Raw genomic sequence first — 24,312 nt, 5'->3', positions numbered from 1 at the left:
ATCTTAAACAAGTATAGTACATTTGATACAATTAATAAACCAATATTGATACACTGTTATTAACTAAAATACAAACTTTGTTCAGATTTCCTTCGTTTTTAACGAATGTCCTTTTTTTATGTTCCAGGATACCACGTTCCATTTAGTCTCATGCCTCCTTAGGCTTCGCTTGGCTGTGACAATTTTCCAGACTTTCCTTGGTTTTCACGACTGACAATTTTGAAGAATATTGGTGAGATAGTTTGTAGAACGTCCTTTGATTGTGGTTTACCAAATGTTTGTCTCATGATTACACTGAGAATGTGCATTTGGGGAGGAGGACCGCAAGAGGGAAAATGTCACTCTCATCACATCATATCCAGGGCACATACTATCAACATGACTTATCACTGTTGCAGTTGACTTTGATCACCTGGCTAAGGTCATGTATGTCAGGTTTCTCCACTACAAATTTGCTCTTTTTCTATGCTTTCTATACTATACTCTTTGAAAGAAGTCACTATGGGCAGCCCATACTTGAGGATGAGGAAGTTATGCTCCACCTTCCTGAAGGCTGAGTGTCTACATAAAATATTTTAAAATTTTCTGCATAGTGTATTTGTCTCCTCCTCTATCTATCTATCTATCTGTCTATCTGTTTATTTTTTGAGACAGGGTGTCACTCTGTCACCCTGGGAAAGAGTGCAGTGGCATCATCATAGCTCACTGTAAACCTCAAAATTCTGGGCTAGAGTGATGCTCCTAGCAACAACCACACCACACCTAGCCCCCAGATCTTGATTTCTATATCATTCTCTTTTAAAAGGGACAAAGGCTTCTGGGGAAAATGTCTGATTCTTGGACTGGGGGACTTGGGGGACTGGGGCAGAAAATTTCATTTCTGTTATACTAAATCTTGGACATGTGGTATGTATTTTACACTTACAGCATGTCTTAATTTGCCCTAACCCCATTTCAAGTGTGCCCAAAAGCCACATGTGGCAATTGACTACCGTATTGGATAAACAGGTCTGTAGAAGAAAGCAAACAAACAGGCAATTATAATGCGGGGTCATAAATGCAATGATAGTTCCAACGGGCCAGAAGAGAGAATTGGAATGGTTTTTCCAGGGGTGACATCTGAGTGAAGTCTTCGAGGACACAAGAGAGTTAGCCAAGTTAGTAAACAATGGAGTAATTGCAAGCAGAGTTAATGCTGGGTACAAAAGCCAGGACTGAAAAAACCTAGAGAACTCTTCATCTTTCACAGCAGCTGAGCATACGCAACGTGTCCAGCAAGGGATGGTGTAAAACGAAGGTGTATTCCAGAGAGAAATGTGAGCAAATGTGAACCTGAAAAAGCCAATCCTTCAATACGGATCCTAAGTGGCTAACGGGGCCTAAATTTAAAATACAGCCAAGTGGCCATTTGCTGTCTAGAGGTCATACACTACTCTGAGTTCCCCTCAAAACCTGTACCTTTTTAACTTTGGAACTTTCAGAGCTCACCTGAACCAACCAATCAGAACTTGGCTGAATCAGCCAGTCAGAACTAAGCAAGTCTGAATCCTTTATTTGCATAAACGGGCCTGATTGGAAACTTGGGTGGGAACTTTTGCTACAAAACTTGAACCCTCTCTTGGGTCTCTGGAACATACCTTCCTTTTATGGTGGAGGCTATGTACTTGGTTTGGAAACTGTTCAGCGGAATAAAGTCTTTGTTCCAAATTCCTTTTCAGAGAACTTTTGTTCACGTGGAAAATCCTGGGATCTTTTTAAAATGCACAACTGCCCTATTTTAATAGCCTGAAGAATTTCAGAGCGGCATAAAGGATTTCAACGTGAGAACATAATAGCACTAGTTCCCCACGTGTTCCACTGCAAAGGCATTATGCTTGGTACTTTACACATAATTTAATAATTTTATTTCATCACAGAGAATCATTCTTGTTTTACAAGTAACAAATATGAGACGCAGAGAGGGAGTTCACTGCTCAGAAGCACACTGCAGCTATGGACCGAGATGAAAGCCACCCTCCGACATCCCAACACCTCAACATCCCTCAACCCAAGGAGATGTTCTCCGTTCCCACCTTCGGAGGCTAATTACCCTCCGCACAACTCATCTCCTTCCCCGCCCTCCCTTAATGGCCCTTCCAGCGGCCCTCAGCTTCTCTATGGTTTTTCCCTCCTTACCCATCTATCCATACCTTTCCTCTCGCTTCCCTTTCCACTATGGCCCCTCTATCCGCTCCCCTCCTCTCTATGGTTCCCCCGGCGTCTTCTCCACCCGGACCCTCCGGCTTGCTATAGCTGCTCCTTCTCTGAGCTCCTCAATGTTGGGGCCATCTGCCTCCTCCGCCTGTTGGGCCGGTTATCTGGGCTGCCTCTGTGGTCTGGCCGAGCAGAAATTGCAGCCTGTGATAGAGTGCTTTCAGGGACAGCCAGAGTGAAGGAGGGACCGTAACTTCCAGGGAGGGACCCTGTGCGAAAGTGCTCCGGCTGGAAATACGAGGCACAGGGAGAGAGGAGCCGCTTTCTGCTTGGGCCCACACCACTCCCTCTAATAAGTGGGATTCCCACCCCCCCGTCAATCTCCCCCAAAATCAGCCTCTACAGAGGAGTTTCATGTCTCTCTTCGTTTTTGTTCTGACCGGGAGATCAAGAAATGCCCACCTTATTTCCCAGACTGGGGAAATGAGGCCCAGAATGGAGAAGGAACTCTCTCAAAACTAGTTACTTAGGAACCAAATGAGACTCCTGACTCTCAGTTCTTAGAACCGCAATGTTTTTCTATTTTAAAATGAGTAGGGTAGATAGTAACAGGAAGGCTCCTAAAAGAGACAAGCAAGGCCCTTGCAATCAGGTTCCCAAGTCTGAGTCCCCGTCTTACCTTATCAGGGTTCACTCCTTCTCGTAAAAAAGCGGGTATTATTCTTTCCCTTAAAAAGAGTTAAGCATCGCTGTTGAGGTGGATTTACCATAAGTCTAACGAAGCTTAAGCATCAGAGGCTCCTCAAGGGCACAAACGCTTCCCTGAGTAATGAGTGTCAACAATTCAAAGAATATTTAAGATTAGTCATTACTTTAAAAGGTTTGCAATGCCCTGTAACTTTAATTCATTCGTGAAAGAAATGTGATTAGGATTTCCCCAAATTTGACAATACTAAGACAACTTGTGAGTCTGAAATATAGTCTAAACTATAAAATGTTGTCATATGAAGAGCAGATCAAAGGATACAGGGTACGAAGTATTACAGAGCTGTGTCAGGTGGTAAATTAATAAAAATAGCTTGTATACTTTAAAATTGGGAATTTTCATCTTTTGGTAATTATCTTTTAAACACTGTAATTGGTTGGGATTTATTTTCTCATACTAAATAAATGTTCGCCTATGGATCTTATTTTGTATTTTTAATTTTGTATTCTTTTTCTTAATTGTATAAGTTTCACCTTCTACAAAAACTGGATCTGCCCCTGCCTCACACTCAATGACCTCTCCATAAATGTTAGCTGTTATTTTTAATATTATTGTCATTTCTAGAACCAACAGGAAGATTTGAGGATGATCTACTTTTTTGAGGATTACTATTGGCTTAGGACTTCAGACACCCATTGTACCAGCTACTTACTCGTTTATTCATACCACATTCAATATACTTATGTATTGATTCACTAATTCAAGTAGTGTGTACTGAATACTTGTAACTTCCCAGACAATAGTGTACATGCTGGATATATGGCAGGTAAAGGTATAGACATGGTCTCTATATTCAGAGAAATTACAGTCTGATGAGAATTAGCCATGAAAATGATTTGAGGTTTTCAAAAATCAGATTTAACAAATTGTTTACAGGCTCCCCAATGCCAACATTTTATGATGAAAACTTTTAAATATATAGAAAAGCTGAAAGAATTGCATAGTGAACATGCATATACCTGCCATAGAGCTCATAATTTTTAAATATCAACTACAGTTTGATTCTGAAGTCATTATGTTCAACCAATTCTTTTTTTAAGAGCTTTATTGAAATATAATTCACATATTATAGAATTCACCCATTTACCATGTACAATTCAATAGTTATTAGTATTTTCATAGGTGTGTGCAAATATCACCATAGTGAACTTTGGAACATTTTCATCACCTAAAAAAGAAAACCCATACCCCTTTGGTATAACTCCCCTATTCCTCCATCCCCACCCCAAGGCCGCTTCCACATCCAAACCCCCAACCCCTGCCCTCACCCCTAACCCCCGCCCTAAGGAACCACTAATCTACATTCTGTCTCTATAGATTTCCCTGTTCCAGAAATCTGGCATTAATGGATTCATATAGTATAATATGTAGCCCTTTGTGTCTGGCTTCTTCCACTTAATATAATGGTTTGTTTTGTTTGTTTGTTTGTTTGTTTGTTTTGTTTTGAGACAGGGTCTTGCTCTGTTGCCTGGGCTAGAGTGCATTGGCATCATCATAGCTCACTGCAACCTCAAACTCCTGGGCTTAATTATCTTCTCACCTCAGTCTCCTAAGTAGTTGGGACTACAAGTGTGTCTCACCGGGCTAATTTTTATTTATTTATTTTTGTAGAGACAGGGTCTCCAACTCCTGGCTTCAAGTGATCCTCCCACCTTGGCCTCCCTAAGTACTAGAATTATAGATGTGAGCCGTCATGCCTGGCATCATAATGTTTTAAAGGGCCATCCATTCTACAGCATGTATCAGTACTTTATTCCTTTGTATGGCCAAATAATATTCCATTGTCCGAATATACCATGTTTTCTTTATCCATTTATCAGTTGATGCACATTTCAGTTGTTTCTACTTTTGAGCTATTATGAATAATACTGCTATATACATTTGTTTATGAATGTATACTTTGGCTTCTCTTGGGTACAATTTTATTCTCTAGGAATAATATTGCTGGGCCATATGGTAACTCTATCAGCCAATTCATTTTAAAAGTCAAGAAATCTAGGACTGTGAAGAGAAATGATGTGCTTAATGTTTTACAGCAAGGTAGAGACAGAAAGAAGCAAGGCTAGATCCCACATCTTTGGATTCCAAGTCCAGGACTCTCTCTGCCATTTTCCAATTGCTCCATGTAGCCAGACTTCTAGCCTCGGGTCATGCAATAGACTGTTAGTTTCATGCTAGTCAATATGGGACTCAGAAGCAAACAGACAACAGGTGAAAAGGCAAAGAACCCACATTTATTGAGTACCAGTTGGTTCCAGACATTATGCTAGACTTGTAACATTCCCAATCTGTGGCCAAATGGCATGATAGTGCCCACTTTGTAGATGTCAGCTGGACACTGACAACCTCAAACAAACTCCCAGCTGGTAAGTTGTGAAGTTACTACAAAGAGCAATTAGGCAATATCTACTAAATTGAAGATGGAAATTAGAAGATGTTCACATTTTCTTCAGCTCCCAGGTATATAAGCTAGAGAAAACTCTCTTTGAGTTCAAGGAGATATGAGCAGGAATATTTATGGCAGTATTGTTTGCAATATTAAAAATCTGACTGGCCAAGTGTGGTGGTCCATGCCTGTAGTCCCAGCTACTCAGGAGGCTGAGGCAGAAGGATCACTTGAGCCCAGGAGTTCAAGGCTGTAGGGAGCTATGAATGCACCATTGCATTCCAGCCTGGGTGACAGAGTGGGACCCTGTCTCTTAAAAATGTATATATAACTAACCTAATGTCCATCAAAGGGAGAATAAATAAATAAATATATGCAATGTGGTATAATCATCAGTGGGATATCATACCAGCATTACCAATGAGTGAGTAGACTATATGTACCCATGTAGACACATATAAAATCAATGTTGAGGGGGGAAAAAGTTAGAGACAGTTACCTTGAAATAGTATAATTTACTATAAAATTTTAAAACATGTATAACAATATTATATAATTTCATATGTGTATCAAAATTTATTTTTATTTTTATTTTTTTTTTGAGACAGAGTCTGGCTCTGTTGCCCGGGCTAGAGTGAGTGCCGTGGCATCAGCCTGGCTCACAGCAACCTCAGACTCCTGGGCTTAAGCGATCCTACTGCCTCAGCCTCCCGAGTAGCTGGGACTACAGGCATGAGCCACCATGCCCGGCTAATTTTTTGTATATATATTTTTAGTTGGCCAGATAATTTCTTTCTGTTTTTAGTAGAGACGGGGTCTCACTCTTGCTCAGGCTGGTCTCGAACTCCTGACCTCGAGCAATCCACCCGCCTCGGCCTCCCAGAGCTAGGATTACAGGCGTGAGCCACCGCGCCTGGCCGATGTGTATCAAAATTTAAAAGGCATGCATGGCAATGGTAAATGACAGATGCAAAGTTGAATAACCTCAGTGGGTGAGGGAGGAGAATGTATGCGTGTTCATAGAAGGCTTAGGTTGTATCTGCAATGTATATTTTGAGAGTTTTTTTGTAAGTACAAGATGGTATTTATATTATTCTGTATACCTTTTGTATATAGAAATTGTTTGTAATAAAATAAATATAAATAAAATACTCATATATATGTGCATATATATCAGTTAAGATAGGTTATGCTGCAGTAACAACCCCAAAGCTCAGTGGCTTAACACAACAAACATTTATCTTAAATGCTATTATACATATCCAATGCAGCTCAGCACCAATGCGGGTTTATAAATAAGGCTCCCTATGTGTGTGTCAGTCAAGGTAGGTTTTGCTGCAGGAAAAACAACCTCAAAGTTTAGTGGCTCAACACAACAAGCATTTATTTTACATGATATATATCCAAAGCAGGCCAGCACCAGGTTTATGTTCATTCCACTCCTTCAATCAGTGATCTTTTACCACAGAACAGTAGGAATGGAAGGTTGTGGATGGTTCCATGGCTCTTAATGCGTGCTGAGGGCACACACATCTCTTTCACTTATATATCATTAGTCAAAGAAAATCACATGACCTCACAAAATCACAAAACCTCATCCGACTTAAAAAAAAAAAAAGAAGTATAATCCTATCATGTCCCCAAAAGGAACAGGAAATTTAGGCATGATCAAAATGTTTAGGCATCTCCTACCCTGCCCTTCCAAGAAAACCATTTGAGGATGTTTCAAACTCCTTCATATCTCTTTTTTTTTTTTTTTTTTTTTTTTTTTTGAGACAGAGTCTCACTCTGTTGCCCGGGCTAGAGTGAGTGCCGTGGCGTCAGCCTAGCTCACAGCAACCTCAAACTCCTGGGCTTAAGCGATCCTCCTGCCTCTGCCTCCCGAGTAGCTGGGACTACAGGCATGTGCCACCATGCCGGGCTAATTTTTTCTATATATATATTTTAGTTGGCCAGATAATTTCTGTCTATTTTTTTTAGTAGAGACAGGGTCTCACTCTTGCTCAGGCTGGTCTCGAACTCCTAACCTCGAGCGATCCACCCGCCTCGGCCCCCCAGAGTGCTAGGATTACAGGCGTGAGCCACCGCACCCGGCCTCCTTCATATCTCTTTTCTTGGTGGGTTTCACAACATTTCTACAGTTCTATATAGGAGAAAGGCAGATGGTCCAGAGAAGTGTAGTGACTTATCCAAGGTCACACAGCCAGGAATGAATATATTCGGTCGCTAGGAAGAGCCCTGTCTTTGGTGCTGCCGAAAGCCCCCGTCTTTGAGCTGTCCTCCCAAAGATCACATCAACTTTCTGGTTTTTTGCTTCCTCCCAGGACCACCTGTGTTGCACTGACTATCTTTCTTTACATAGACTTTTTAAAAACCTTACATGTATAAACTTCGCATCATTACGTTATCACGAGCCACACAGAGACGGTAACCACAAAATGTTTACTGAAAACAAAACAAAGGTTCTTCAATGCTAATGAGGCTCTCTTGACCACCAGAGCCTCGGCTCTGTTTGTGTTGGTTAATAGGGATGTCCGAATTTGTCCCCAGGGTGTTACAGAACCCCACAGCCCTCACGGGGCACCGACAGGTAACTAGAAGAGGGAACAAACCCCCTTCGCCCGGGGTTCGGCCTCCCTATGAGCGCCCCGCCCCCGCCGCCGCTGCGCCACGCCCCCCACTGCCCTGTAGTGCGCATGCCCAGTAGCCCGTACGGAGCCCGAGCCCCGCCCCTTTTCAGAGGGACCATAGCCTTGGGGGCGGGGTTTGGACACAAGATGGCCGCCGCGCGCCTGGAGCCCCCGAGTCCGAGCTCACCGACCCCGGAGTCGCGTTCCCCGGAGCCGCCGGACCTGGTGCGGGCGAGGAAGGGGCCTGGGGGCTTGAGGAGGGAGGAAGTCACATTGCAGGGGGCGGGGTCGGGGCGGGGTTGGGGAAAGTATTTAGGGCTCTAGTCCTGGGGGTGGGGCTTCTCGGGTTTGAGCGAGGGGCGGGGCTTAGGGAGGACCCTATGGGGAGGGTGGCAGGGGCGGGGCCTGTATGGGGCGGGGCCTGAGGACTGTTGTCTATGGGGCGAGTTTGTGTCCACGGAGAGGGGTCCCGGGGATTTATTTTGCATAATAAGGGGGAGGAGCCTTCAGAGACATTCTAGGGCGAGTGAACTTGGGTGGAAGGTTGGGAAGGTGACCCTGAAAGGTTGGAGGGTTATAATTGGGGTACCCATGTGGGGTGGGGGAATGATTCTGCAAGGGTCCGAGTAATGCACCTCAAATGCCCAAGGGAGGATTTGGGGGTAGAAGTGGATGCTCCAGGTGACTTTGGAACCTCCTCCACGTTCCCTCATTCAGGATTTGAGAGTAACTGCAGATATTCATCCAGTCAACAAACATTTACTTAGCTCCTATATGGGCTGTGTAAAGAGAGGTGCCCATGACAGACAAGGCCTGTGTTCTCTTGGAGTTTGTAGTTTCGTGAGGGGAGAGAGACAATAAATGGGACTTATTGTAATATGTTCTGGAAAGGAAATAAAGTAAGCTGATACAGTGGGGGTGGGGTAGCTAAATTTAGATGGGAGAAGTCAGCTGGGCGCTGGCTTTATTTATTCTCAGGTCAGAGAGAGAAGCAGGAGCGAGATCATGGTGGATATTATAGTGATGATTTTGGGTTTTAAGTGCAGCTGGAGCCACTGGAGGGTTTTGAGTGGGAACAATGACTTGATTTGGTTTACATTTTCAAAAGATCATTTAGGCTACTCTAAGGAGGTGAATTATAAGGGGGTAGGAATAGTAACAGAGACTCCCCTTTAGGAGATTTTTTCAGTGTGGAAGCAAGAAATGATGGGAGTTTTAAGTAGGGTGGAGGAGAGAAAAGGCTGGATTCATGATGTATTTTGGACAGGAGGGGAAATGTTGGTGGGGATGCAGCAGAATCCAGGAGAATGGAGAACAGGATCTGGAAAGTGAGGGGACCAGTAGGCTGCAAAGGAGCCAGTTGTTTTAATAAATGGGGACATTTAGGGAGCTTTTGAGACAGGCTCCACTTTCTTCTCTCCCTGCCCAGGTCCTGGTGCCTGATGATGGCCGCCCCACCACGCCCCCCAGTGACCTCATCGAGATTCAGGTCGTAAAGGTGACCGACACCACCCTGGTACCTGAGCCCCCGGAGCCAGGTTCTTTTCACTGTGCCTTGTGCCCAGCTGCCTTCCGGCTGGTTTCCGAGCTGCTTTTCCATGAACATGGCCACTTGGCAGGGGCCGAGGGAGGCGGACAGGCTGGGGACCCAAGCCGGTGCCATGTGTGCGGCCACAGCTGCCCGGGTCCCGCCAGCCTCCGTGCCCACTACAGCTTGCACACGGGAGAGCGGCCCTACCGCTGCCCGCGCTGCCCCCGCGCCTTCAAGGCCTTGGCACCTCTGCTCCGGCACCAGCACCGACACGGGGTGGAGCCGGGGACCTCTCGGAGGCCTCCGGAAGCGGCAGCAGTTGAACAGAGGCCGGGGGTACCCCAGGAGAGGTCGGAGGTGGTGATGGCGGCGGCGGCTGCAGGTGCGGCAGTGGGGAAGCCTTTCGCCTGCAGGTTCTGCGCCAAGCCCTTCCGCCGCTCCTCAGACATGCGAGACCACGAGCGCGTGCACACGGGCGAGCGGCCCTACCACTGTGGCATCTGCGGCAAGGGCTTCACCCAGTCCTCGGTGCTGAGCGGCCACGCCCGCATCCACACGGGCGAGCGCCCCTTCCGCTGCAGCCTCTGCGATCGCACTTTTAACAACTCCTCCAACTTCCGCAAGCACCAGCGCACCCATTTCCACGGGCCGGGGCCTGGGTTGGGAGACTCTGGAGGCCAGCTGGGGTCATCGGTGGCTGAGGGGTCTGGGAGTGGGTGTGGAGCAGGGAACAATCTGGAAGAGGGGGGTGGGGAGACAGGGAAGGTGAAGGTGGAGGCTGACCAGTAGGTTGGGAGAGCTGGTTGTGAGGAAGTTAACATCGGCTTTGAGGGAGTTATCATCACAGTAGGTAGACTGCAAGGGGGTGGGGATGGGAAAAAGGCAGGGGACAGAAGAGAGGAGACTGGGGGAGAGATGACATGACAGCTAATGGGAATAGCCATGAGCAGCTACCGTTGGAGAGCAGAGGGAGAGAACCAGGTTCCAGACTCCCACAGACCCACACAGCACCTCTGGGAGACTCAGAGAAAGGGACAGATACTGCCTTGTGGGTGCCCAGCTAAATGCAAGGACCATGGGCTGTCTTTCTCTGCCTCATTTGCCTTGTTGGGTTATCCTAGTGCAAGACACAGCCTGTCACAACAGAGCCTGGGCACTGCAGAGTGGGAGCCAGGGTTTAGTGGAAGGGGGAGCATCTGGATCCGCCATAGTGGTCCTGGTCCAGTCCTTCTTCTGGAGAATGCTGGGCTTTCTTGGGTCTCCCTAGAGTGGACTAGGATGGAACCTTTTGCCTACCTCACTGGATTGCACTGCACCTGGGATGCCTACCCACCCTCGGGCAGAAGACACCCACCAGGTCATCTGTAAAGAGACTCTGGGATCCCATCACCTCAAAGCCAGAGGGTCCCCAAGTCACAGCTGAGAGCACTTGAGCCTCAAGGATGTAAACCTGACCATAGGGTCTTGACTCCAAGAGTGGCTACCCTCACCCCCATGGTGGTCCCTCCATAACCCAGCCAGACTCTTCTTTGGAGGCAACTGAGAACACAGCAAGCAGCTACCTAATATCCCCCTCCCAATGCTGTAGGCTCAGAGCCTGTGGTCTTGCACTTCTACAAAGTAGCTGGGTTTCTCTAATTCCCTCCACTCCCATTTTGAAGCAAACAGCTTACTGCCTAGTCGTGGGCAATCCCAAGGAAAGGCTGGCTGATGGTGACATGGTGGGCTGGCCAGAGGTGAGAGGAGGACTTGGGAGCTGGAGGTGGGAAACTTCCAGTTCTGTTCGTATTAAAGGACCTTCTGAAGGGTTTATGTCAGTCTTGTACTCTGGTGTCTGTTTGGGGGAGGTGGGGTAAGAGGGGCACATTATGGTCTTGCCACCAGCAGTGACTTGTGTCATACCTCTCTCCAAACATCTGTTTCCTCATCTTTAGAATGGGGATGAATAGGCTTCGGCTATTTGGAGATGCTATGTGGTTCATTTGGGGGGGGACGGGAATCAGGGAGGTTCAGCAAAATGAAAGGACTCCTGTGACTGGCATGCTTGTTGAGGAGGGAGAGTCTCTGATTTGCACACGTTTCTGTTCACCCAGTATCACCCATGAGATAACCCTTAGACAACTCAACAGGAACAGAACTCATTCTGTTTCCCCAAATGAACATCCATGTTTCCTATGCCTTTGGTACCACTACCCGAGCTAGAAACTTGGGGCAGGTTCCTTAAGCCTTCTTTGTCCCTTATCCATGTATCTAATCCCTTATCAATCTCCTTCATTCGAGCCAGTTAAATATCTATGGAATCTGAACATATCTTTTCATCATCACTACTCTTGTACACCAAGCCAGCAGTGGTCTCACATCCAGATAACTATGCAGCAGCCTGCTCCACTCTCCATATTGCAACCATACAGGTCATTGTCGCCAACCCACAGCTCCTTGTGGCTTTAAGAAGTGTTCATAAACATGAATGCCTACAGGAGATAAGTGGAAATGTAAATAAATGAGTAATGGTTAGGTTCAAGGGGAAAACACCAGTGAGGTGAAATATGGCAACTGACGCTGGAGCTTAGTGTTGAGATTCAGTGAAAAGTGGTGGGAACTGGTGGCAAATTGGAGAGTGAATGCCCCATTGGAAGAGGGTAATGGCTACTTAGATCTGGGGGGAGATGCAGGTTGGGTTGCTACGTCTTCCATATTTTTCATAAGTTCCATTAGTTCACATCATGTAAAGCCTTTTGATTTCCCAATGTTGGCAACTAAGTCAAATTTCATTTTTTAAAAATGCAGAGTAGGTAAAATGTGTTGGTCGCCATATCCAGCCCAGCAGCTGCCAGTTTCCAGGCTTTATCCCACAAAATCACCCAGGCCTCACAGCTTGGAATTTTAGACACTTCAGGATCCAGCTTCCTACACACACACACACACACACACAACTCAATCTCCAGCCATACTAATCTGAAATTCTCCAGAATAGCTCGGTTTAGTTCAAAAAACTAAACGTTCTACGTGGAAATCTCTGCCCACTTCTTTACCCAGCAAGTTACTGTTGCTTTATGTCATCATTCTGGTATCCTTTTCTCCCCCAGGAAGCTTTTCTAGCCCCCCACCCCCATCTGACAAGGTGATTTCTCTGTGCTCACTGAGCCCCCAGTAATATTTCCATGTTCCTTGTATTGTGATGCTCCACTTCCATGCCACTTTTGAGCCCTGGAGCATTGGCACAAAGTCTGTCTCATCATGGGTCTTCAGCGTTAGGACATGGTGGCCAGCTGGACTCACCCAGGCAGCGCCCTCTGACCCAGTTTCATCTTCAAGTTCCTGTATTGAAGTACCCTGGGAATGAAGTCCAAATTCTGTGAATTTTCTGGGTGCCCTCGGAGCTCGTTTGTTCTCCAGGACCCTCTTCTGACAAATGATATAAGTAAATGCACATTGCCAGGCACATACCTTACTGTTCTGAGAACCAAAATGAGAGCTATGAATGGCCTTTTGAATCTCCCAAATCATTATCCTGGAGGGGCAGGTGCTGTATGCAAACTGTATTACAAATGCCAGTCTGCATGAGGCTGCAATACAGCAATGGCCCTCTTACTTGAGGCTGAGGGGCACATCCAGTTCATCTGTTTCCCCAGCACCCAGACCAAGACCTGCAGTCAGGAGGCTTTCAGGGAATGGTGGCTGAGTGAACAAATGCTGAAAGCATCACAAAGAGGAAGGGATCCAGGCACCTTAAGTCTGTTCCCGAGTGCAAAGACTTACCTGTCTCGTTCACGTCCATTTGCCCAACTCACAAAGTAATGCTTGGAATATGGTCAGTCCTCAGAAAATCTCTGTTGAGTGAGAGCGTGTGAGGCAAAGGTGCCAGAGAACCAAAATCCCAGGGAAAACATAAGTTCTCAACCTTGTGTTTTACCACCGCTTACTTCCCAGTCTTCCTGGGATACAAGGATGGACTCCAGTGGCCCTGTTGGTAAGATTTATTATTCTCCGCTCCATACAAGCCGCGTCTGCCCCCCGCCCCCCACCCCACAATCCAAAAGAGCACCCAGCCACCCCCCTTGTGCCCTCCCAACTCTGCTAGTATTCCACTGTCCGGCCAGATTCCCAAGGAAGGGGGAGGGACAGTTCGGACCCATCTCCACCAAAGCTTATTGGGGGCAGAATGCTGCTGGAGGGGCCGATGAGGGTTACAAAGGAGGACTGGATGGAGGATCAAGTTCAGTGTCTCATGTGATGAGGGGAGGGCAGAGAGGTCCAGGATGGGAGTGATTCAGTTTTGAGTTTGTAGGGCATGGGCCTGGAGGAAGATAGTCCATCCAAGTCCTGCAGGATGGGGCAACAGCGAGGAGGGGCAGAGTCTGATCAGCAGCCCGGGAGCGGGGAGTCGAGAAGGGCATCTGATTGGAGTGGCCGATGGGAAACGCCCGCTCAGGGATCCTTCCCAGCCAAGGTGCCTGCCCCTGCTCCAGGGCCCCCGAGGCCCTCAGCCTTGTGTGCCAGGCGGTGTTTCTTGAGGCCGTAGGTGTTGGCGAAGCCCTCGCCGCAGGAGGAGCAGCGGAAGGGCCGGCCGCCCTGGTGGGCCGCCAGGTGCTTACGGAAGTAGCCAGGATCCTTGAAGGCCTTGAGGCAGGCGGGACAGCGGAGCTCAGGCCTCGGCGGCTCATGGGCACGCTGGTGTCGCAGCACGGAGCTCAGATAGAAGAAGCCCTTGCCGCAGTGCTCGCAACGGTAGGCGCGCTCACCCAGGTGCAGCCGCTGGTGCTCCAGCAGATTGGAGCGGTAGCGGAAGGTCTTGCCGCAGGCACCGCAGCGCTGAGGCCGGGCCACGGCGTGCAGCCGCCGGTGCTCCGCCAGGCTGGACGACTGCGCAAAGCGCTTGGCGCACACGCCACACTTGAAGGCCCGCTCACCGGTGTGCACCACGCGGTGCTGCCGCAGGTACCAGGAGCGCAGGAAGCCCCGGCCGCACACGCCGCACCGGTAGGGCCGCTGTTCCGTGTGGCAGCGCTGGTGGCGCATCAGCAGGGCTGCCTCCCAGAAGCGCTTCCCGCACACGGGGCAGCGGAAGCCCCGCTTCTGCCGGTGGCTGCGGCGGTGCAGGAGCAGGTCGTAGGCGCCGGCAAAGCTCTGGCCGCAGAGGCCGCAGCCCAGGGTCCGTCGCACCAGGTGCACGTACTTGTGAGTCACAAGGCCCAGGAAGTGCTTGAAGCTCTGGCCGCATGTAGCACAGCTGAAACGCTCAGGGCCTGAACTGGCACCCCCGCCGGCACCTGCCACCGCCGCCCCGCCTGCGTCTTCGCCCCCAGACACCCCTGCCAGAGCCGCCACGGCCGCCCCCACCTCTCCGGCCAACCCGTTGTCCAGCACGCTGGCCGCGTCGGTGCCACCGGAGCCATCTGGGGCCTGGGGGCCGCCGGGCGTGGGAGGCAGCAGGCGCTCAGGGGCAGCCTGGTGGACCAGCTTGTGCCACATGAGGTTCTCGATGAAGCCGAAGGTCTTGCCGCAGGCGTCGCAGCCATATGGCTTCTCGGACATGTGGGCCTCCTTGTGGCTCATGACGTGAAAGAGATCTGGGAAGTGTTCGCCACAGTCCGAGCAGGCGTAGCTCAGCCCGTCGGTGGGCCCTGAGGACCCGGCCGAGGACCCAGGCCCACAGGCCCCCGGCGTGCCCTGGGTGGCCGGGAGTCCAGCAGCCCCGGCCAGGGCGCAGGGCAGCTGGAGCCGGTGCACCTGGCGGTGGCGGGTGAGGCTCTGCGGGTAGCCGAAGACCTTGCCGCAGAGCTCGCACTTGTAGGGCCGCTCACGCGTGTGCACCACGTGGTGCTTGCTCAAGTGGAAGGACTCACGGAAGCGCTTCCCGCACACAGGGCACTGGTGGGGCTTCTCCCCGGTGTGGATGCGCTCATGGCGCTTCAGGGTCTCACGGCGCCCGAAGCCACGCCCACAGATGCCGCAGCAGAACGTCTTTCCAGGGACACTGGCACCAGAGCCTCCCGCCCCGCTGGTCCCAGCCCCGCCGAGCAACAGCGGGTGTGCCCCCAGGAGCGGGACTGGCACCGCACCATACACTACGGCCGCTGCGGCGGCAGCAGCCTTCTCGCTGTCTGTGGCAGAAGGGTCAGGGGGCAGGAGATAAGGGCCCGGGGGAAAGGTGGGCGGGGGCTGCGGGACCGAGGCCGCCCCCTCCTTGGGTGCGTCAGTGGGGGCGGTGGCAGCGGTCGGGGCATGGGCAGCCTTGTGCCGGAGCAGGCTCTGCGGCGCCGAGTAGGACTTGCCGCATAGGTCGCAAGGGTACACCGGCCGAGGGCCCCCTGCCCCCGCCCCTGCATGTGCCGCCTGGTGCTTGAGGAGGTAGGAGGCGTCGCGGAAGGCCTTCCCGCAGATGCCGCAGGGCAGGCGCAGGAGGTCTGCGGAGTGCGTCTTCACGTGCCGCTTGAGGCTCTCCCTGCGATTGAAGCTTTTGCTGCACACAGAGCAGGAAAAGGGCTTCTCGCCTGTGTGGATGATCTGGTGCTGGTGGAGGTGGCTGGGCTTCTTGAAAACCTTCCAGCAGAGTGGGCAGGCAAACGGGCCCTCACCGCCCCCGGACGTCGGAGGGGGCACCCCGACACCAGCAGGGGCGGCGGGGGCGGCATTCGCGTCCCCGGAGGGGGCAGGAGCCGTGGGCGTGGCTGGAGGGCCGGAGGAAACAGTGGTGGGGGCAGCAGCTGCAGCAGTGGCCGTGGGCGCAGGGAGGCCCAGTGGCGGAAGTGGAGGACCAGGCTGGGGTGGGCCCCCGGCAGCTGGTGGCACATCTTTGTGGCAGCGGCGGTGGCGGATGAGGCTGGACACGTGGTTGTAGGTGCGGCCGCAGACGCCGCATTCGTAAGGCCTCTCTCCCGAGTGCACCAGCATGTGCTGAACCAGGTGCGAGGACTGTTTGAAGGACTTCTGGCACACGCCGCAGGGGAAGCGCCTCTCCATCAGGTACTTCAGCCTGCGGAAGTAACCCTTGTCGTCCTTGGTTGGGTCGCAGGCCGCCCCTGCGGCGGGTCCTGGTGGGGTCTGTGAGGGGGCAGGAAGCTGCCCGGGGGCCCCTGTGGGTGTGCCCAGCCCTGGTGTCACCCCCGGCCCAGATGTGGGCCCTCCTCGTTTCAGGTTCCCAAACAGGTGCTGGTGTCCCGAGAGGTCAACGATGCCCCACTGCGGGGCAGGGAAGGCAGCATCAAAGAGGGGGGGCGGGGGCGGCCCGAAGGCCGGTGGCAGGGGCGGATCAGGCTTCTTGGCTTGGGAAGAGGAGGAGGACGAAGACGAAGAGGAAGAGGAGGAAGATGATGAAGACGAGGAAGGTGCCTCCGCCTTGGGCTTGAAGGTCGACTGGGGTGGGTAGTCATACTGGGGGGGAGGGGGCTGGGGTGGGGGCTGGGGCGGGGGACCAGGGGCACAGGGCAGGGCCGCCACAGCCTTGGCGTGTTCCCCGTACAGTTCCATGGGCTCAAAGCGCTGGTGGTTGAGGAATTCCAGGAAGTCAAAGGGGTAGCTCTGGAAGTGGACCCCGTCCTCGCCCCCTATGCCGCTGTTCGCGCCACCCCCGGCGCCGCTGCCTGCTGGGTTTGCCTCCATCTCTGACGGGTGGGCAGACAGGAGACCCTGTGAAGAAGAGGACAGGGCTAAGGACGTGGGCCAGCAGGCAAGCGGAGCTGTGTGCCAAGACTCGGGTCCATCCTCCTGCTGGATCGCCCCTTCCTCATCTGCCAGGGCCGGGCTTCCAGTCCGTTTCCACTTCTCTCCGCCTCACCTTCTCCTTCCCTGTCTGTGTCCCCAACCCCCACGACTCCCCCACCACCATCTGCCTCATCTCTCCAACTCCTTCCACCACTCCCCATCTTTTCTGGGGTCCTGACACAGCTTCTCTGACCACCCCCAGACCCTCTCCTCCATACCCCCTGCAGGCCATCTACTCTCTCTGCTTCTTAGACTCTTAACTCCCCGCTGAGTGCCTCTGGTCTCAGTTCTCTGCTCAAACCTTCCCAGGCCTTTTGTGTCTCCCGGTTTCCCTGAACTCTTGCCCCACCCCACCCCTACACACACACACACCAGCCCTCCATTCTCATCCCCTCAGGTTTTACCCCTGTAAAATGAGGATAATAATAGTTTCCACCAGACAGATTAAGAAAGTGGACTCTGGAGCCATAATGCCAGGTTCAAATCTGAGCCCCGCCACTTTCTAGCTGTGTGACACTGGGCAAGTTACTGAACCTCTCTGTGCCTTCCTTTCTTCGACAAATGGGGATGACAAAACACATGCCTACTTCACAGGTTTGTTGTGAGGATTCAAAGTTATTATGTGTCTGGCTCCTAAGGTGGATGGTTCCTGGCGCTCTGTAAGCGCTCACTAAATGAAAGGTATTATATTGTTATTACTATCACCACTGGTAGTAGAAATAGGGAAGTCAGGGCAAGCCAAGAGAACTGGAAAAACATCAGTGGGGGGGGGGACGGGCACCAGTGAGTGCACTCTTTTAATACAAGGTGGAAAGGAGAATCTGTTTGCCTGGGAGAAATAAATTACAGCAAGGAGGCTGGCATTTACTCAGAAGGCAGCCTGATAAAACAGGACACACAGTCCCCGGGGCTTTGAAATACTTGGGTTCAAATCCCATCTCAGCTAAGATCCAAACTGTCTCCATATTTAAAATGGGATGGTCACCCCTACACTGTAGGAAGCATCAAGGGGGTTGAGAGAGAGAGAGTAATGAGATGCATGCATCAGCAGAGCACACTCGATCCCCTGAGCTCTCCGTACCACCCAGGACGTCACACACCTGGGCTAAACCCAGCAGCAGAAACCCAGGGAGCTTGAGTTCCTGTCTTTGCCTCTAGGAGGGCCTTCTCCTGACCCCTCCACACCAGCAGTCACTCTCTGGCACCCCCTTTAGAGTACTTTTCATTCTAGATTGTAGCTCTATGTCTGTACTCCTCCTTCCCCTACTAGAACCTCAGCTCCTGTAATAAAACCCAAGTTCTTAGACCCACTCAGCAGCCTCGGGAAATGCGTCCATCCAGTGCAGAGCCAGTGGGAGAAAGGCCCATGGGGTCTGGCCTGCTTCTCATCCATCATCCCTTCCCATGGGGACCTGCCTGGCTCTGTACCCAGCCCACTGTAGGGGTCGGGGGCCCTGCCGAGGCTCAGGCCTTTCGTCCTCTATCCAACCACCTTGTGCTCTCTCACAGGTGAACGGTGAGTGTCTCCTTTGGCCCCACCCCCATCCCCATCCTGGAGTTAGATATTTTTAGTCTCCAGCTCTGGGTGTCCTTGTCCTTGGACAAGACTCAACATCCCATGCCCTTCACATCCCCTCCATTTAATCTGATCTCCGGAGAGAGCAAAGTCATGGCCGGGATGGTAACTGAGAGACTGTGGATAGAACCTAAGTTGGGGAGACAGCTCTGGAGCCGACCAAGTGGCTGGGGCAGAAAGCACCTGGTATAAGGATGTAGGAAGTAAGGGAGCAATTTGTGTGCGATGGGGGAGGGAGTAAAGATGTTTTGGGGAAGAAGCCACGGCCCTGCCTTACCTGTTAGAGCACATACTAATAAAAGCTATCTTTCATTGGGCATATCCCACAAGCTGGCCACTATTCTAAGTATGTTGCACGTATTAACTCACCAAATACCTACAACTGTATGAAATAGAGACAGTTGTTACCTCCATTGGACAAATGAGAACACTGAGGCACAGAGAGGCCAAGTGACTTGCCCCAGGTCATCTGGATCGGTGGAATTGAACCCCATTCCCACCCCTCCTCCCATGGAGTGCTTTACCAGGGCTATTCCCTGAGTGAAGGGAGGCAGGATGGACTGTGAGTAGGAGGCTTACTTCAGGGCGCTCTCTGGGTTATGAGGGGTGTTTATACAAGTGGCCTTGTGTGTCTGTGGGTGGCGGGGGGCGGGTGTTACTGTCTCCCTGGCCTGGAACTTTCTTCCCCAATTTCAATAAGCCTCCCTCCCTGGCCTCTTTCAAGTTGCTACTCAGCACTCCCCGACCCCAGCACTCTCTAGTTCCTCATGCACCTGCATTTTTTTTTCAGCACCGTTCCTGCCACCGACTTATTATGTATTCCTCTGCTTTATGTTTATTGTCTGGCCCCTCATTAAGAAAGCAAGGACTTGGCCCATCTTGTTTGCCAATGTGCTCTCAGCACTTAGCACAGCACCTGGCTGGACAAATATTTGCTGATATGTAAAAATGAGATGAGACATCCCCTTTCTAAATCACTAATGGATCCATGAAGAAATTACAAATTTGAAAATACTTTGTGATGAATGAAAATGAAAACACAACACAGCTGAGGAGATGCAGCCAAAGCAGTGCTCAGAGGGAAATGTATAGCTGTGAATGCCTTTATTAATAAATATTTATGAGATGAGTGAAGGGATAAGACTGAACTGGCCAGCCCCCCAGAGTGACGGAGGGAGGGGGGCATTTAGCAGAGGTGGAGCTAACATGCAGGGGGTGTCCCTACAAAGAGGAATTCTGGGGGAGGGGTGTACAGATGCTGAAGGGGATGCAGTAATGGGGAACAGAACTGATCAGGCTCACGACAATTTCCACTGGGAAATCTGAGACATTTCCTCTCAGGGGACTCAATCCTTAAACTGGTGTCTTTTTAAGGGGAGTTGTAACAGGAGGGTTTTATGTAGAGAGAGACATGATGGGAAGAGACTCCCTCACCAAAGGGCAGAAGCCCCAGACCAACAATCTTAACAACGCTTGTTTATTGCTCAACCGCTTTGGTATTTACCATTGCTTGGATGCCTCACAATAGTCCTGTACCATTACTAGTACCATTTTATGAGTGGGGAAACTGAGCAGCAGAAGGGAGAAGTTATTCCCCCAAGGTCATATAGCCAATAAAGGGGAAAGCAGGTATTTGCTTCCAGGTCTTTCACATGGAAGCATCTGTGGGCTATTCTGCTGCAACAAAGCTGCCTGTGATGAAATTCTAGTCTGTTAATAACAGTAACATAAAATAACATATAACATTGAATGAGTGATTTCTATAAGCCAAGTACTCTTTTTAATCCTTTACATGTGTTGACTCAATGAACCCTATAAGATGGTTACAGTTACTGACTCTGAAATACAAAAGAAGAGACTGAGGGCCACACAGGTAAATTAATCTTCCAAAGTCACACTGCCAACAAATGTCAGGAGTTGAAGACAGACTGTGGGGCTCCAGAGTCCATGCTCTTAGCCACTACACCATGCTATCTTTCCAGATTTCACCCTCCAAAATGAAGAAAGATGCCCCATTGCACCTTATATAGAAATATGCATTGTTCCACCCACCTCCCTGCCACCTAATACTAAGTCTCTTGGCTTGACCCAACACCAGGACAAGCCACTGACATCTGCTGAACTCTAACAGGCATTGTGCTAGGTGCCTTATGTGGCTTGTCTCATTCAAACTTCATAATGAACTCATAAAATAAGTATTACTGTTATTCCCATTTTACTGACAGGAGGACTAAGGCCAAACCATGTCCTTCCTCTGCTCAAAACACTGAAGTGACCCCATCTCAAAGTAAAAGCCAAAGTTCTTCCAACGACCTACACAGCCCACAGTCTCCTGGCTGCTCCCCCAATGTGCCAGCTCCATTCCTGCCCCAGGCCCTTTGCACTAGCTGTTGCTTCTGCCCGAAATGCTCTGACTCATAGGTATCCACCTTGCTCACTCTTTCACCTCCTTCCCATCTTTGCTCAACTGTCTTCTCAGTGAGGCTCTCAGTGACCACTGTTACCTGTCGCCCAGGGCCATGCTCCTGACCTCCCTCATCCTACTTCATTTCTCTCCTGCCCGCTCATCGTCATCATCAACTGCGACATCACATATTCTACTTCTTTGCCTTGTTTTTGCTGGTCTATCCCTCCAGAGGGTCAGCTCCATGAAGGCAATAATTTTTATCTCTTTTGTTCACTCTCTATCCTTAGGACCCACAACAGTTCCTGGCTTTATAAGCATTTGCTGAATTAGTGAACGAGGCTAGGAAAAGAAGAAGTGGTTGGCTCAAAGCTATGAACCCTAGTGGAATCCGGGACCTGTCCTCTTCACCACTTCACTCCTGGGAGGAGGGAGTTATTAAGAGCAGCCCCCTGGTGGGCCACAGTTGTCCAAGTGTAACTTTCACTCAAGTGTAACTTTCACTCAAGTGTAACTTTCTAGTGTGTGGCTTTTTGGAAGGACAGGATGACAAGGCATAGGAATCTCTTGAGAGGCCTTCCTGACACCACAACCACCATCTCTATCCTCTTAACTCACGGTATTTTACTGCACACATGCATATATATTTCATTTTTTAATCATCTGCCCCTCAGCTAGTATATCCACTCTATGACGACAGGGATTTTTGTCTATTTTGTTCTTGTTGCATCCCCAGTGTGAAGTAGGTGCTCATTAAACAGTAGTTGAACAAGTGTTTAGGAAGGAACATATGAATGAATGTGGGAGAGGATGAAGAACATTCTAGGCTTGGTAGAGCTGACAAAGGCCAGATAATTTATCCCAATGCCCGCACCTCCAAGGCCCTTTGAGACCAAAACTTCCCCCCTCTTATTCTTCCCTTCAGTTCTTCCATTCCAACCTCACTGGCCTCGCTGTTCCTCCACTTACCACAATTATTTTCACCTCAGGGCCTTTGCACGTGCTGTTCCCTCTGTCTAGTCACCCAGATGTTTGTGTGGCTAAGTTATCTCTTGTAACTGAGGTTTCACCTCGAAGTAACTCATCAGGCTCTCAGAGAACCCACAGAACAGCATTTATCTTGTTTATTTACTTGTTTCTTATCTGTCTCCTCAACTAAACTGTAAAATCCCAGAAGACAAAAGAACTGTGTTCATCTCTCTCTCCTTCATGGCTGTATGCCCTGGAACTAGAACAGTGAATATTCATTTAATGAAGAATGAATGCCTAAGAAAAAAGAGGTCACACCCTAGTGAAACTAAGGAGTCCAATAAGGAGTCCAGGGTGATGGCATGACAGCTGGGTGAAAAGCGGCAGGTCAGGACAAGAGTTGATAATGCCAAGGGAGGAGGAACATTCTGAGAGGGAAAACCTCACAGCCTCACCACGCGGCACTGTTCCGTGGCAGAAGTAATGGAGACAGGAGCTGACCAGGGTCAGGATGGGGTGGGAGGTGGGGCAGGAGTATTTCATGGGAGCCTGGAGCTAAGCAGGCAGATATTTCTACCTGAAGGGGCAGAGCATGTGTGTGTGTGAATGAACTCTAGAGGGAGCTGTTCCATGGGGGCGAGTGGATCTGAAAAGGGTATTCTTAAGAAGAATCACTGGGGGGGTTGCAGGAAAAACGGCATTCCTGGTGCTGACCAGAATAGAAAGTATTTTTACACCAAGGAAGGGGGCATTCAGGGGAGGTGTAGTTAAGAGCTTGGGCGGGGGTGCTGTGTATGGACAGAGAATGGGTGGCAGCTCTGCTGCAAAGCATTAATGCAACACTCTGGAGGCAATCTTATAGGGGATGCTAACAGAGTTCACGAGCAGCTGCCCTACATGGGGAGGGGGACAATGCTGGTGACGTTTGGAGGGCTGTCCTGGAGAAAGCAATGAGGGATGTTATGTGGAAGGGATCCTATGAGAAGGCACTAGTTGGGGGCCTTGGGAGCAGTTTAGGGGATCGCCACGAATGAAAGCGTTTTGGCAGCCGTCCTATCGGGGGGTGTTCATGGGGGAGATATCTGGAATGGTCTTATGGGGAGCAGTGATTGGGGGGTCCCCTGGCAAGGTCCTGGCGGGAGAAGCACTGACATTCTGTGGGTGGGGGGACGTTCTGGGGACCACAGCTGGCCAGGTCGGGGCCCCCCGCCCCCGCTGCCCCCGGGCCCCCGGGCCACGCTCCCCGTCACTCACCGGCGCCGGGGTCTCCGCCGGGAGGAGGCCGAGGAGGCGGAGAAGGCGCCGCCGCTCCGGGGAGACCCGAGGGCCCGACCGGAAGTGCCGCCCCCTTCCCCCCCTCCCCGGCAGCCCCGCGCCGCCCGCCTGCCAGCCCGCCCGGAAGCGGAAGTCGCGTCTGTTCCCCAGGCGCCGGCGTGGAGGATCGGAAAGAGGAGGCGGTGGCGGCGCCCGAGAGGGGAAGTGCGCCTGCGCATTCGCTCGGGGACGCGGGAGGGGGAAGCCAAAGGCCACTTCCGGTGGGCGAGCAGAGCCAAGTACGCCTGCGCCCTGTGTGCCGCCTCTTCTTAGGGCACGCCCACTCGCTCCGGACATCCGATTAAGCCACACCCCTGGCTAGAGCTCTCACGTAAGCCCCGCCCCCTGATTCTGTATCACGCTCATTTCAGAGCTTATTTATTGTAAGCTCCGCCTCTCGCCTCAAAATGCGTTCTCTTCTCCCCACCCTCACGCAGTTTCTCCTGTTCTTCTCCCTCTCCAAGCCCCTACTCTCTAAAACTTCAGCCCTCCCTCTTAGGCCACGCCCTCAGCCGTGCCTCTTTTTTTCAAGCCCCCCTCTCAAAGTTACTTAGGCTGAGCCACGCCCATTGCACTTAAGCCCCGCCCTTCCACCCATAGCATTTAAACTGCACCTCATAACGTTTATGGGATAGTTCTGCCTCGCACCTTTAAAGTATTCCCTTAAATCAGTGCTCCTCAAAGTACAGTTCGGAGGCCAGCAGCATCAATATCATATCCGGCTCCCTGGCCCAGACCTACTGAACAGAAACCATGTTGGTGGGGCCTAGGGATCCACGTTTGAAATACCCTTCGGTCGATTCTGATGCATGCTGACTTTGAGAATCATAGCTTTACCA

At 50.7% G+C, this 24,312-nt stretch overlaps 2 protein-coding genes across 2 annotated transcripts; one reads left to right on the top strand and one right to left on the bottom strand.

The window, feature by feature from the left end:
* Positions 1–8,089: 8,089 nt before the first annotated feature.
* ZNF784 (zinc finger protein 784) lies at positions 8,090–11,323 on the top strand. The gene is made up of 2 exons (XM_045531647.1): positions 8,090–8,200; positions 9,405–11,323. The coding sequence occupies exons 1-2, from the start codon at positions 8,123–8,125 to the stop codon at positions 10,293–10,295; spliced, it is 969 nt and encodes a 322-aa protein (XP_045387603.1). The 5' UTR covers positions 8,090–8,122; the 3' UTR covers positions 10,296–11,323.
* A 2,146-nt stretch (positions 11,324–13,469) lies between these two features.
* On the bottom strand, positions 13,470–23,502 carry ZNF865 (zinc finger protein 865). Its single transcript, XM_045532453.1, has 2 exons — positions 23,414–23,502; positions 13,470–17,135 (listed from the first exon to the last, which is right to left on the bottom strand). Exon 2 carries the CDS (start codon positions 17,106–17,108, stop codon positions 13,935–13,937), a length of 3,174 nt encoding a protein of 1,057 aa, XP_045388409.1. The 5' UTR covers positions 17,109–17,135; positions 23,414–23,502; the 3' UTR covers positions 13,470–13,934.
* Between the last annotated feature and the right edge of the window lie 810 nt (positions 23,503–24,312).

This window comes from Lemur catta, chromosome 19, assembly GCF_020740605.2.
Source record: "Lemur catta isolate mLemCat1 chromosome 19, mLemCat1.pri, whole genome shotgun sequence".
Lineage (NCBI taxonomy): Eukaryota > Metazoa > Chordata > Mammalia > Primates > Lemuridae > Lemur > Lemur catta.
This window is presented reverse-complemented; position numbering and strand designations above follow the sequence as displayed.

Excerpts from the sequence above, each read along its gene's own strand:
- ZNF784 (XM_045531647.1), top strand. The coding sequence starts at position 8,123 with ATGGCCGCCGCGCGCCTGGAGCCCCCGAGTCCGAGCTCACCGACCCCG. Across the intron at positions 8,201-9,404 it reads CCCCGGAGCCGCCGGACCTG|GTCCTGGTGCCTGATGATGG; the intron begins GTGCGGGCGAGG and ends CTCCCTGCCCAG.
- ZNF865 (XM_045532453.1), bottom strand. The coding sequence starts at position 17,108 with ATGGAGGCAAACCCAGCAGGCAGCGGCGCCGGGGGTGGCGCGAACAGC.